At 33.3% G+C, this 15546-nt stretch overlaps 1 protein-coding gene across 1 annotated transcript in view; it reads left to right on the forward strand.

Annotated features, from left to right (window-relative positions):
* LOC117120609 (ribosomal RNA-processing protein 7 homolog A-like) overlaps nucleotides 1-15546 on the forward strand; it is a 45516-nt gene continuing 29970 nt past the window's right edge. Inside the window, exons 1-3 of the mRNA XM_033265642.1 lie at nucleotides 1-66; nucleotides 4661-4800; nucleotides 8881-9012. Coding sequence (XP_033121533.1) covers nucleotides 6-66; nucleotides 4661-4800; nucleotides 8881-9012 — 333 coding nt within the window. The 5' untranslated portion in view covers nucleotides 1-5. The remainder of the gene's footprint in view (nucleotides 67-4660; nucleotides 4801-8880; nucleotides 9013-15546) is intronic.

The raw sequence follows: 15546 nt of genomic DNA on the forward strand, positions 1-15546 counted from the left end.
TCAACATGGCGGCTTCCATGGCAGCATCCATTAAATCGGACAAGGATTGGAACATCGGTTTTCGTGGTAATGATCGTATTATTTGTCAAAGTACTTTGTTAAATACTCCAAACCAGTAATCTAGGGATTCGAATACGTGAATAATAACGTATCTTATATCGCAATCGACATAATTTGGCCAGTAATCTTTTGCTTGTATTCCTAGGCTGTTATTTCACATGTTGTGTGTATTTTACTTTTGTCGCAAACGGCACTCTGGCCGTGTATTGATTGGCATGGACATAATATATAGCGCCTAGGCTAACTAAGGATGCGCGGGTGACAACACGCAACAATTACTATTATGAAACATGAACTTCATCATCAAGTTTATTTCAAACTCTTACACTGAGTTACTTAACAGTATAATAGTATTATCCACTAAAATTTAATTTAAAAAAAATTGATGGGCTAGGCCTGGGCCTAGGCTAACTAAGGCCTACTGTAGGCAACAATACATCAATAGAGTGACCTTGTCCAAGGGCTCTACAGTGGCCTAGGCTACGGTGCAGCCTAAGCTGATGCTAGGCTGCTATATAATATATCTATCCAATAAATATGCTAATGATATATATTAAAAAAAGGCAGGTCTTGTTCTGCAATGTGAATTAAATCTGACCTAGAGATCTCACGGTTGCTTCTTCCTTCCTCTTTGGTCGATGCTCCTTTCCTATAGACATTTGTATTGTACTGTATTCTCAAGTCTTGTATCTCCTCCAGATGAAAAATGTAGGGCATGCAAATTATCAGTTCATGTTAGTCCTGTTGCTTCTACTTTGCCATGAACTGCAATTTGTGAGTGATTGTGGCAAATGAATCATAGAATTAAAGTATTAATTGGATGGATTTATCTGGTGCAAAAGTCTGAAGAAGACTTATTTCCAATGGGGTCGTTCTGGTGGTGATTATTTATTTATTTTATTTATTTTTATTTATTTCGAAAATCATTCAACAGCGGAAGCTGTATTGCACGCAGGACCAATGGCTTAAACGTCTCATCCAAAAATCGTAACTTGCATTTCAGCCTTACTTTACTGTAATATTAAAAATTTGTTTTCAAATACAGTGTATGAATAACTGTACTTTGGCATGGGCAACACATTGATTTTTTTTAAACTTATATTCAAGTCAAATGTGTAGGAATATATTTATTTTACAGAATTTTCTCAGAGGTAAACTTCTCCCTCCCCTGTTTTTTTTGTACCACTTAAGGTCTTTTAATTAGTTTAAAAATATTAATTTAGAGATCCAACCAAAGTGATCAGGCTAAGTACAATCTCCCAATTTTTACCTTCCTAAATCATAAAATTTTACCCCCTTAACCTCTAGTGGTTTAGTTTAGACCCTGACTGGAAGCCATCGGTGGCCCTTTAGTTCAGATGTCTTGTTGGACCCCATCCAAAAAATTTCTGGAGCCACCTGGCCACTGGTCGTACACTCCAGTTGGCTTATTTATAATGGCATGCTATCTCTCAGCTTCTGATGCTCGGTTAATCCTTTGCTGTCATATATTGTATTTATCCACTTAAATCATTAGCAAGAAAACTATGCTAAGCTGCAATAAAATATCACCATTTGCGGCAAATTGGCACCAAACTCGATTGTGGTTTTAAGAGAAAGCACAAAAGAGGATTTCACACTAGTTTCACAGGAAATAATTTCTCTATCAAAATTGCTAGGTTGAATATTTATTTATTTTTTTCTACTTAATTCGTTAAACCGGATGGATGCATGCATGCAGGGATGGATCTATGGAATCATGGATGGGTGGTCAGATCGATGGGTGGATGGACAGACGGATAGATGGATGGATTGATGGACGGGCACGCAGGCGGATGTATGGATGGACGGGTGGGTGGGTTGGTGGATGTATTGGTGTATGTATAGGTGGATGGATGGATGAATACATGCATGCATTGATGGATGGATGCGTACATGCATGGTGGGTGGATGGGCGGGTGGGTGGATAAATTAATGGATGGATAAGTGGGTGGATGGATACAGGGGCGGACCCAGAATTTTTCAAATGGGGGGTTAGGGGGGTACAATATATTCAGAATAGATAAGTGAGAGCGCTAATTTCTATGTCTTGAAATTTTAAAATTTATTTGCAAAATGGTGGGAACGTGTGCCCCCCCCCCCACTGGATTCGCCCCTGGGATAGGTGGATAGACACGTCAGTGTGCAGCCATACATTGCATAGACTACAAATTTTTATCATTACATCACCAATGTCCAGGCAAAGGGTATTTTTAATACCCTGGGTATTAAAATCTATAATCCTAAATCCATAAAAAGTACTGTATATTGAATGCATAATTGTATTGGTTTTTATGTCATAATTCCATATTGATATACGTTTTTGAAGATTTTAATGATTATGTAAAATATTTCATAATCCTTATTTCTAGTAATATAATTCATAGGGGATGGAATTAGCATTTCTTGGTTTGATGTCTACCAGTTCTAAAATATTCTGTTGTCCAGGGATATTTCAATGCTTTTAACTGCAACGTATTGATATTTTAACTAATCTTAATGAGTTTTTTTTTACCCTAAAGGGGACTGTCAGACGGACTTTAAATAGTCACCAGAATCAATCCTTCGATGGCTTTAAAAAAACCAACTCACAGTTCATATTAAAGGGGCTGTTTAAGCCTGCACGCTAATGATCACTGAGCATTTGTAGATGGTCACATAATACTGTACATCACAACCAATCAGTGATGTTGTTGCTCAGAATGTTTAATTTTTTATAAAGCATAGATGGATGATTATGAGTCTTGGAAAAGTTAATCATGACCCGAAAAAAGAGATAGCAAGCATCCTTAATCACTGCTGTGCCAACATGGTTTACTCATGTCACATGATGCATCACAACCAATCATTGATGTTGTTGCTCAGGATGTTCAATTTTTTTAGAAACTGTAGATGGATGATTGTGAGTTTTGGTAAAAGGAATCGTGACTCAAACAATGAGGTAGAGAGCATCCTTAATCACTGCCAACACGGTTTACTCTATATGAAATTTTAATTTAGAATGGCCTTTAACAGAGCTTAATAATATAGTGTCCCTTGATAGTTGAAGGAATACCAGTGATACAGCACAAACGAAAATAATTACATTAATCACATTAAAAGCATTTCGCTCGTTGGCATATTAAATCTAGATAATAATATGAAATTATATTCAAATAATTTGATCAAATATAGGATAAGGCATCTTTGATAGTAGTGCGCATCTGTTGAGTAAATCACTAACAGTTTACTGTCTGTTTCTGTAATGGTTTTGTGTCATTATGTGTAGTCATTTCGAAATAATTTCCACTGGGTTTATTGGACAATAAAGTTGATAGTATTTGTCGTGTCTACCATCTACTTTATATATAGTGTGTGTAAAGTATGTGTCTATCTGCTGCATTAATCTATCTCAGTGGTATAATGGCTTGGTGTTTGTGAGTACTCTTGGGGGAAGTATTCCTGAACCTCCACTCCAAAGAAACACTGGAGTATTACTGCCCTTCCTTTTATTTCTACAATGTTGCATAAATAACAATGTAATATCTATCTAGAGGCAGGGGCAGATCCAGAGAAAAATGGTGGGGGAGGGGGTCATATAGTAATGTAAAATAAAATCATATGAGTGTACAAAATACATTTTTTATTTAGGTATCATGCAGTGTTTTTAGTACCATTTTTTTCCTCGCTCCCCTTTACATCTTCTCTCTTTTAATAGGAGGGGACTCTAGCCTCCCCCATGCCCTTGCCTGGTATCTATTTGTGTCTGTGTGTCTGTCTACTGTACATGTCTGTCTATCTATAAGGCTCGTCCTTTTCAATTTATCCATCTATCTACAATTATTCTCTCTCTACCTGTTTAGTCTGCTTGGCTACCACACTCTTATTAGTTACTCGCCAGCCTTCCAAGATGAGTGGTCAGCGACTAGTCTATGAGTCTGTACCAATTTTATGACTTTTGGGATTTGAAATAAAAAACCATCGGTCATTAACTTATTACTTTTTTAATCAAATATACATGCTCGGCCAAGTACAGTAACTACTAAATTATACTTTGATTCCTGATACAAATTATGTACTTAACTACCTTTCCTTTAAAAAAAAGCAAAAAACCATACATTTTGAACAAGTTTGGACAAAAATCTGCTTCTAAAATAGGCAGAGTATATAAATATTTAAATTTATAACATACATCAATCAACTTATTACTGTACTTATTTTGTAATCTAATATTATGTGGGATATCCGTTTATTCTTTGTGTCATGATTTATGTATATATACAGTAATTTGTTCTTTGAAATCCATTTCTACAATACTTGGAATATATTAATTACTTTACATGTTATTTATATCAAAATTAAAATAATTTTGATAATTTGGTTTCTGTAAAAGGTTAATTCCATGTATTTTGTTTCTTTAATACCATCAAATTATATATATCTTATGCAACTAAAAGAAATGGCAATACAGAATTAAAATATCAGTATGTTAAGATACGAATTTCTGAAAAGGTACACTAAATATTTATATGAATGTGGATTTTAATTTATAACATAATTATGTATTGTATTAAAATAATAAGTGAATATTTGTTCATTTCAGCGTACCCAATCAAGTTCAACCGTGAAAGCGATGCTGGTCATGTGATGTACTTCAAGCAACACATCTCGAGGGAGCCTGCAGAGTTTGAATTGTCGAGCAGGATGATTTTTGTCATTAATGTACCTCCATATTGTACTCAGGTTTGTTGACCTTTAACCCTGTCATCTTTTATCTTAACATTGCGTGTGTTTCTACTGAGTATTGGCTGATAATCGGATTATCAAGTCCTGTTCAAACTATCAAATTTTATTTGGCAAAAAAAACAAGTGACATGCCTAAATATGGTCATGATGACATCACATCATGACCATATATAGGCATACCATGACTATATATGGGCATACAACAGTGATGTGTCGAAGAGAATTTTGATAACCTGGTCAAGGCTTAAGAACTGTGCCATGAGAAATCCTTCTTGGCCTTTTAGGCACAGAATTGATTCTGTGCCAAAGAACGGTTTTTCTACACGATCAGCTAATCTGGTTTTTTTTTGTTTTTTTTTACTACAAACCGTTTTTCTTGCCAGCAGAAACACACTCGCTGATGGCTTTATGATAATCGCTGATGTCTATACTTTACTGATGCACTTGAAGAACACAATGTTGTCCATTAGGCAAGACTTTTTTTATACCTTGTTTCGTAAAGGAGGAGAATCAAGGAGGGCAGAAAAGAAATTTAAAATAAATTTGTTATCTTATTTAGCAAATAGTTTTGCTAAAACATCCAGGCGTAGGAGAAAATAAAATATAATTTTATTGGTGAATGTAAACAGTGTAGTGCTTTAAATTTATATAGTTAGAAAGAGATATACATATTATTTTTGGAGATTTCAAGGCAGAAAAATAAAAAAAAAACTTTTATTATTTTTTTTAATTTCCATTTTTTCAGGGCAGGGGGTGCGCTATTTGTCCAAAAATAAAATTTTATTTTTATTCAAAATAATCATTATTGGCTGGCGGCGGGTTCGTTATTAAACAGGTATAAAAAGTCTCCCGTTAACACTCTCAACATTTATTTAATTAACATTGGATATAAATGTCATTTTAAAAAGTTCGTAGTTGCTTGTTAATTCATTTTCTTTTCATTAGTTTAATGTATTTATAGTTTGTCGATATCTGTATGTGTGGCTGCACCAATTTAACTATGTAGAACTGGTAATAAAGGTGAGATGCCAATAAAATCATGTTATTAATATGCCAAAAATATTTGTTAGCTCTATCTCTCTATAAGTGTAACTGCAACTATTTCTATGTGCAGCCCTTGTTATAAAGGTGAAACACCAATAAATCATAATGCTATTATTATGTCAATAAATATTTCAACAAGTCTTAATACTTGCTACTTTTTTACTTACTGTACTGTGTATTAATATCGACTGTTGTGGCTTATCAGATTATTTATCCATTACTGATTATTTTATTAGCACTTAAGTGGATACATACTTAAGTACTGATGTAGTTTAACAGTGTCAGTCCCCTGTAAACCCCTCTTAAATCTAAACGATTTCAAGCTTGTGTAATGCTTGATTATAAATTTTTCCCCACTTCCTCCCCCACCTTCAAAAAAAAATCTCTAATCAAGCTTGTTTAATGCTTGATAAGAGGTTTTTTCTGTAGGTAGGAGAGGAAGTGAAGAAAAGAATAATCAGAACTGGACCTGTTTACACTGATGTCCACGCAATGTTTTCCTCAAACGCTCATCATCATTTAACATTATTATTCTTAACACTAAACCCCATACCTGATCCTTTACCACTGATGCCAATGTACTACTCTTCTTGAACACTGTCATCTTTTAAAATTAATATTCTTAACATTGAAGTCCATACATACTTTACTATTTTATATAACATTGTCATAATTTAATATTTGTATATTCTAAACATACTGATGTCTATACATTGTACTATCATTCTTTATATTAATGTATTTCATTTTTATCTTTTCAAAATTGTTCCTAACACTGATTTTTACACTACTGAAATAATTTATGAACAAAATTTTCCTAGGATGTTCAAGTACTCTTCACCCTACCTCTATCTCTCCTATTTAATTTCATTTCTTACATGACTTGACCCAGATGGTAAGGGGCTTGTGAATATATTGTGGTCCATGGATCAACTGTAAATAGCTTTAATATTTGCCTTTTTGACCATTCTACATACATCTTCCACCCCTTCTCATACAATATACTTTTTATTTTAGATTTGTGTGTTTCCCACTGGTTTTGTGTTTTATTTCTTATCATATGTTGATCTAGAAAAATTCTAGTGATAAGCCTCCTATTATGAGTCCCAAGGAAACCATTTGTATGATGTACCACATAAATGTAAACCTTATTTTTAAAATTCTATATCAAATCTCTGTTCAAATACTGCCTCAATTTTAGTACGCAGCCCCTTTCAATTTAAAATTACCCTCCCCTTTTTTTATCTCTTCCGCTAAATGGAATTCAAGAAATATTAGTTGTTGGGCAATTAAACTAGTAATGCTAGCTTGGAAAATGTAGCACTTTAATATTTGCGTTTAATGCACATTTGCGAGTGATTGATGACTGCTACGAGCCACACTCAGGTATCATAACAACCGTACTGATGACCAACAGACAACTCTGTTTCCGATTGCCACGGCTGAATGAACACGTATTTGTAAGTTCCATGAGGAATGGCGGAGCATTTGCAGCAATTACAAAATGATATTCGATCGTTCCTACATTGAAACAGTTTTCTATTTCATGCGGCGAAAATATAATATTTCACGATTTTTGTTACAATGTCATTAAGTTTGATCGCATTTTCTATATGTTGGTTTAAATCCTACAATTTTTATATTATCATTTGATGGTGATCATTTTGGAAATACTTTGATATAGAAGCATTTTATTACAATCTAAATATTTGATTTTTATGATTGATAGATTTATTTTTGATAAAGAACAGTAATATCAAAAACAAGCAGGGTATAATATATTCCACAATTCCTAATTTGGTCATTAATCAAATGTACTATATTTTTTATAATTACATTAGGTTTGATAATCTCTATCATTTGCATATTATACCATTTTGATAATGATTCTCTTTCCTGAAGATGACCCAATAAAAGGTTAATAGGTCAAACCATGGCATCCTTCTCTCATTTTAAAGGAAAAGTAAAATCAACTTTACGTTAATCCTATGCTGTATTTTTAAATCATCTTACTTATTATCTGTACAGTATCAAAAATCTCTTTACTGCGTATAAAACAAGAAGGGAAAACATAAATCTTTGACAGGGGCGGCTTTAGAGGGGGGCAGGCTGGGCCAGCTGCACCCCCCTCCCCCTTTTGGAAAGTTGGAAAAAAAAAATTTAGTAATTTATTGCCCAAAATGTCCAGAAGTTTCTTTTCAGGTGTCTAGACAACTTTCCGCTATCTCCCCATCCGCTTTCAGACATCTCTGAATCTTCCCCTGCTAGATCATGGCCCATAAGGGGCACACGCAAGGAGAAATGAAGTACAGCATTAATTAAACAATAAGAAAAACTAGGAATTTAACAATTGTAAAAGTCATAACAATCCTATTCAGTCAATTTTTAGATAAGGTGGGTTAATCCAGATGGGTTTATTTTTCGTGTGATAAATACTGAAGGAAGAGATTGTAGCAAGTTTAGATATATTGTTGCAGAATTTTTTTGTATTATTTGGTCTTAGTTCACATATTAGTAAATAATATTAAAGTAAAATAATATTTTATAAATAAGACATACATTGAAAAAATTAAGTTTATTACAAGAGAACTTTATTTTCATGTGGAACATGAAATATGGATTTTTGCTTGATTAGCCGTACATTTGGCTTTGTTTTTAGCCAGCTAAAAGCAGCAATACCACAAAGAGAATCAGAAAGTAGGAATTTTGACGGTAAAACAGTGGGTCGTCTTATGCATCCGACAAACAAAATTCGTCTAAAAATCTTCTCAAACTCGGGGGTCGCCTTATACGTAGTTTGCCTATACGCGAGTATACAGTTCAGTAGAGTATCTGTATCTCTTACGTACAAACACCATACTGGTTATCACGTACGTCGGTCAGGTGCAAAATAATTAATTGATAGCTTTGTTATTAGTTGAAACAGTTGAAGTAAAGGACATTATACATTTCAAACAATTATTTTATCACTGGTTCTCAGAAAGCCGTTAGAACAGTTGTATTAATTTGTTTAAATTGCTTCAAATCTTTTAGGAGTGTCTTGAGAGGTTGTTTGGTAGTTGTGGGAAGATAGAAACTGTGTTGATCCAGCAGGCTCCAAGAATGTCTCCATCATCTGCAAAATTAGAGGACTCGCAATATTTCCCATCCAGGGAGCAGATGACGGTAATTAACATTAATAATTTTGTTTAAAGTTTGCATGGCGAAGTAATAATCTGGTACACCATTGTCACGTAGATAGTCCTGAAAAGACCTGTTGTATTTTGAAAATGTCTTGATGTTTCGATTTAGTTGCTTCAGTCGTCTTCAGGAGAATAATATCTGCAGGGAATCCAAACAAGGAAATACTTATGTGATTGGATAGTGAGACTTGCTGCTGATTGGTGGAAAACTAAACAATAACTGAGACTACATGTGTGAAAAGCCAACAATCAACAGTTCTTTTCAGAACTGTTTATGTGGTGTACTGTACCGCAAGCATTTACCTTATATTTCTTTAACTTATAACTTATTTAGCTAGGATAACATTTCAGTAATATACATCTTATAAAACTACCAAAACTACTCTTATACTTTTATATATTTTCATTAATATATTTACTCTGACATGATCAGGCAGACCCTGAAACTCATTCAAAGCGACCTTAGGGCAAAACGTCTAAGTGGGCAATTAGCTCTGAACAGAGGAGCTTGGAGATCTGCAATCAAATGAAGAATAGTCCAACCCATAACCAAAATGGAAAAGGACTGAAATGGTATAATATGATGATGATAATGATAATCAGAAATTTAGTAATCTAAATAAAAATTTAGCTGGAATCTTTATTCAGAATTTTAATATTATATAAATTACTATCTTGATGTATTATGATTAAATTAAAATGAATCTTGTTATTGTCTATTTTGAGTTAGTATCATTTTAAGTATTTTACTAGCCAATTTAATGTATTATCTATCAGCCCAAACAAATTGATATGTTTGTATTTAGTTTAATAATTAAAATTTCTTTTTGTTTCTTTTTATTTTTTTTCTGTTTCGTATTCATAATCATTTGGTCTCGCTTTGAAATAAGTTCATCTGATTGTGTTGCTTGCACTTACTGTCAATTTTTTTGGTTTACTGAATGAAACTTGTTAATTTCTAATTACTTATGGTTCTTTACTCATTGCAAATTTAGTACAGTCAACCTTGCCTAGGTTAACTGTGTGAAAGTGAAAGTCCATGCCACTTTTTCTTCCTAAACCTAATACAATGATAAATAAATGATCAATGCTTTCTACATATTCTATACAAGTCCCTGCACAATACATCACCAAAGTACATTTTGAGTTTGCCCAACCTACTGTATATGTTACTACAAAACATCTGCGCTCATCAAACAAACACCTTCTTGAAAAACAACGCGCAATCTATCATTAGGATTGAGAGCGTTCACTTACGCTTCTCCAAAGACTTGGAATGACGTTCCACAATCCATTTGGTCTGTAAGATCCCTTAAAACACATTTATTTATCCACTTCAAATAATTCTCTTTTTTTTTTGCTTTCACTTTTGACTTGAACAGTGCCAGGAACGCATTTTGCGGATATGGCGCTATAACAAATTGGCAGTTGTTATTTATTATTATTATCTTGATTTAAACAAAGTCAATTAAAAGCCAATTTGGTCTGTTTTCAATTTATTTTTATTCTGTAAGATTCATTGTGAAGTATGTGTCTAACTTTTATAATCATCAAAGATAATTTACACAACAATAGTAGTTTTGCAACATATGTTAATTTTTCAAGCTATAGACAAATTGAATAAGGAAAGGATACTCTCTGTTGATACCGCCATTGCTTGGGATCTCCAGGCATGGATCCCCCATTTTTGCCACTAAATTTTAAAATTTCAATGTGTCAATGTTATGTGCTACTAACTTTTCTATTCTGAAAATGTTGTGCCTCCCCCCCCCCCCTCCCCGTTCAAAAAATTCTGGATCTGCCCCTGACCTCCTTTGGATCCCCTGCAATATGTAATGTCCATATAAAAGTAAATCCTTGCTGAGCCACTAAGGCCCATAGGGCTGAAGCTTGTCCCTAGTTTCAAGGTAGTATGAAGGGGATGAGAGTGTGATCCCCCCCCCCCATGGGTGGGATACTAGTGCACCGCAAGTTACCCCCAGCAACTTGCTGGTACCAATTGATACAGCTGGGTAGACTAAAGCAATGTAGTTAAAGTGCCTTGTTCAAGGACACAAGTGAAAGGCACAGCAAAGGATTGAAACCCCTGCCTCAAGGTTGGGAATCCAAACCATTTTCACTGCGCCAAACTGCCTCAACATTGTCTATGTACGGTGATGCAAATATTCACAGTAGATTACGATCGAAACTACAGTATGTGTAGTATAATTCCAGTTTTTACATTTATCATAATAATAATAATAATAATAAGGTAAGTATTATATGTGGCAAAGACAAGCCAAACCAGTCACTTGTCGCAAAAACCGATTTTGAGTTATTAATACAGGGTTAAAGAGTAAAATAAGAGCTATAAAATGGTAAAAATATCATTCAAATTGGACATTTCCTTATGAAGTTACAAGCGTTTAACCACACAGCTGTTTAAAGAACAATATATGAGAAATCTGCCTTCAAAGTTTATGATTTCAGGCATTTCTCATGCAGAAACTATCTTTAAATTCTTAAAAAGTGTTGTTTTAACATTGAAAATGGGGAAAATAACAGCATAGGATTGTGTGTAGAAATATAAAGTTTAGTTATAGTGCAATAAAATAGATTTTTAAAAATTTGACATTTTAGCCATTTTCTCTGAAACACGATTTGCGATGAGTGACTGGTTTGGCTTGTCTTTGCCACATATACTGTAGTGAGTTATACAATAACATTGTCTCAATGTGCTTTGCATGACCAGAAAGAAAAATAACCATGAAATATCCTATGCTTCAGGTGATGTGTAAAAATCCCCCGCTGGAAGCCCCCAGCTATGGCGTCTGCAGAGAAGAATAATCACTATAAATGGATCGGTCTATAGTTTAATATAAAATTAAAAAATAGATCAACCATCCGAGAGGGAGTGATAGAGTAAAAAAAAAAAAAAAAAATTGAAATTGTAGCAGTTTAAAGTTTGTAGTGTAATAAATTCAAGTGCAATTTATATCAGTTTGTCTACATTGATAATTTCATATCATTTTCTAAGTGATTTTTTTAACTTTTAAAAGTAGTAGCAACGTAGGCAAAATAATGAGATATCATTTGTTAATTGTGCACGGAAGAAAAGGTTAAAAACAAAACAGTAAGGATAAACACACACATTACTCATTGTCCAAAGCTTAACACTACACCTACTCAAAAATTACAGTGGCCACACATTTGGTTTTAATGAGACGACAATCATGTTTAAATAATGTTCAAGAGAAAATTCTAACTCACATGACATGCAGTAAAACAGATTGATAAAAATAACATCGAAGGATACCGTATCAATTTCTAAAGCTACTAATATCTGTATGACATATTTTTTTAGCGGCCGTCGTAGAGGTCTGGTTACACTTTAACAGATCGAAAGTTTCATTGATTAAATAAAAATTAGTTGACCTTTCCAAATAGAAAAATCAGAATGTCAAGCAACAAATGATTTATTCAGCTGTTTTATTAATGCATTGCTTAATTCATCTGAAATACCAGACTTAATAATTTTGTGTAATATAACATTTAGAATCTGTGGAAAATAATTACAATTTGATATCAATGTCCATTTAATCTTTCATACTTAATTCAGTCACGAATACGCAAATTAATTTTTTACCACCAAGTTATAATTAGCAATGCATAAAGATAGCCTTGTCACTTTATGCATTTGTCTATCAGACAAAGACTAAGAGAGAAAATGTGATGAGATTTTATCTGATAGTATTTAATCGTTGCTTCAGACATCAGATTGAATAAATCATTCATCTTTCCATATGATATCTCTAAATTTATCTGGTACCAATTTCATACTAAATTAGAGGCACAGTGAATTTAATACTGTAATCACCAGAATATAGCGAATTAGAAATATTTTGAAGCTGGTTACTAAAGCAAGCATTAGAGATTCCAGGTTTGACAAAAATTTACTCCATTCCCTGTTTCATTTACAGCCAAGTTTCTTTTACGATGCTTCTGCCTTTTTTTGGAACCAGCTTCCATATTACATAACTTCTTCCTGCAATTTTAAGTCACAGCTTAAGACCTATTTGTTTTTCGGTGGCTTTTCACGTACGTTGCGCCTTTGATCTTGTTTGGAATTGGGGCAATATAAATTTGAGATATTATTATTATTATTATTATTATAATTAGTGTGAAAAATCTACAATAAGGTGACACATATCTTTTTAGTTGTTAATATAACATTTATGCGTGTGGGCGTGAAAGCTAAAGATGAAACTCGAATGCGCGTGCCTCAAGTGCGAGCATCGCGCATGAGAATTGGTAGGTCAAGCAAAGCCATGTGAAGGTACATTCTCCATATATTTTGGGGGAGGACTGAGAATCAGATACAGATTTTTCAGATAAACAGCAACAGTGGGATGGAGGTAATACAATATTGTTTCTAGGTGTCAAGAAATGGGTGTGGCTGATGGGGGCGTGAAGGGGAAGTAGGGGATGGATGATTATGAAAGGGGCGCAAATTAAGGTGATTTGAGATGATTTTTAACTACTTGAACATGATTTTTTTGCTTCAAACATTTTCAATGGGGGAGTGGCTGGGGGTTTGAGTATTTTTTTTGAAAGGGGTTGGTGTGTGCATATTCCCTAGATACACCACTTCTCTGATAAGCAACACACTGCATGGAAGGTGGCTCATTCAAATAACTTCTGCAAAAATCTAGAGTGGGATACAGTATTGTACTGTATAGTTAGTTTTTTCCTCATTCAATTTCAGTTTTAATTTCAAAAATAGATTGCTCAATTCAGTTTATAGCATTTTGTGATTCTAACTTGGGGTCAAGAGAGACATAAAGCTGGATATCATCATGATATAAATGAAACTGAACTTTGATGTTACAAATTATTTTGGTAACCAACAATATATTTCCATGGTTACCAAAATAATTTGTTTACATTATAATTTGCTTTATAATGTAAAAAGGAAAGTTCTTCTTTTTTTAATTTTTTATTAATATTTTTTAATGTTTTATTAATATTTCTATTTTGTCAGTAGGATATGAGGGCACATTTCTCTCCGGAGAATTACTTTTTTTTCTGTAATTTTCAAAAAAAATTTTTGGAAGTACTGTATTTTGCTAATGTATTACATTGGAGCCAATCACAAGCTAAACTTTCAGGATACTCGCTTTTTCAATGTGTATGAAAAATATGGATGAGCTACAAATCAGCTTAAAAAATAATTAAATCTTATTTGTTAAATATACATACACTCTGTGAGGTCTGCTCATATTTAACATTTGAACAAAGCGTTGATTTCATCAGATCTAGAATGCATTTAATGCAGTCAAATCCATCACATATCTCCTGGATTTACAAAGTACATTATGAAAATTTAAATATCATTATTGCAGGACATTCGGTACCAATACATTGCGAAAGTATCACGTTTTAATACTGGCGTATGTTAAATCTGTCGCTTCATAGTCTACGGTACCGTCAAACGCCAAGTCTAGACCCATCAACCCAATGACCTATTTTCCGTCTGATCTGATTTAAATTAATGGTGTGGCGTTCTTAATGGTATTCCAATCGCACTGTGGAAAAAACAATCCGATTTAAATAATTCGTAGCTTCAATACCGTATATATTCAGATTTAATAGATGTCAAACGGAATTTTTAAATTCCTTGGTTAAAATTTGTTTCAATAAATTTAATGGCATCAGTGAACTAGTTGTTTTACGCTTAACATTCAACGTCAGGTGAAGAATAAATTTGATTTCTTTAGAAATTTTAAATGAAAACATGTTTTGGTTCAAAAAATTTGCACGATGAGAGATACTGAGTTAGACTTTTGATACTAAAACTAGATTAAAAAACATGTTTTTTGTCTTAATTTATATTCCGTTCATGAAAATCTTAGGTAGGAATTTTATATAAAAATTCTGTGAACATGTTAAGCTGCTCTCTTAGGCCAAATAAAAAAAATTACTAGTTTCTCGTCCCCTCGCGCATCTATTTTGTCTGCCTTACCCTATTTCCTATATTTTGCGAAATGTACAAAAATCTGGCTAACTCGCATCAGTAAAATTCCTCTCTCAATCATTCGTGGTGTGGTATGAATGATGTCTAGTGCTTCCTTTATTTGCTTTCAATGTGTTTACTTGGTAAAAGTAAAAAAGTGGTAGCTGTATCCAATCGACCATCTTGGATTTGCCATCTTGGAGTTAAAAAAAAAAAGGTGCCCTTATTCTCCTTTTTTCAAAATATTAGGATGAGAAACTACTTTTTTTTTTACATGGCCTTACAGGGATCAATCACTTCCAATGAGAAATAGATCAAAACAATTTATTTTACTGATTTACTAGCTGTTTTACTAAGAAAATCCTTCAACTAATCACCTTTCAATTTAAGGGTCTACAGAGAGAATATTGAAACAGTATTATTTATTAAGCAAGTAGCTATATAAGAGTATAGGATACATTGACAACACTTGAAATACTGGTTATGTGTAACTAGTATTTTTTGAACAGTTACTTTATTTTATTT

Source organism: Anneissia japonica, unplaced genomic scaffold (genome assembly GCF_011630105.1).
Source record: "Anneissia japonica isolate Jap-2015-1 unplaced genomic scaffold, ASM1163010v1 scaffold3474_len973312_cov172, whole genome shotgun sequence".
NCBI classification, from domain to species: domain Eukaryota; kingdom Metazoa; phylum Echinodermata; class Crinoidea; order Comatulida; family Comatulidae; genus Anneissia; species Anneissia japonica.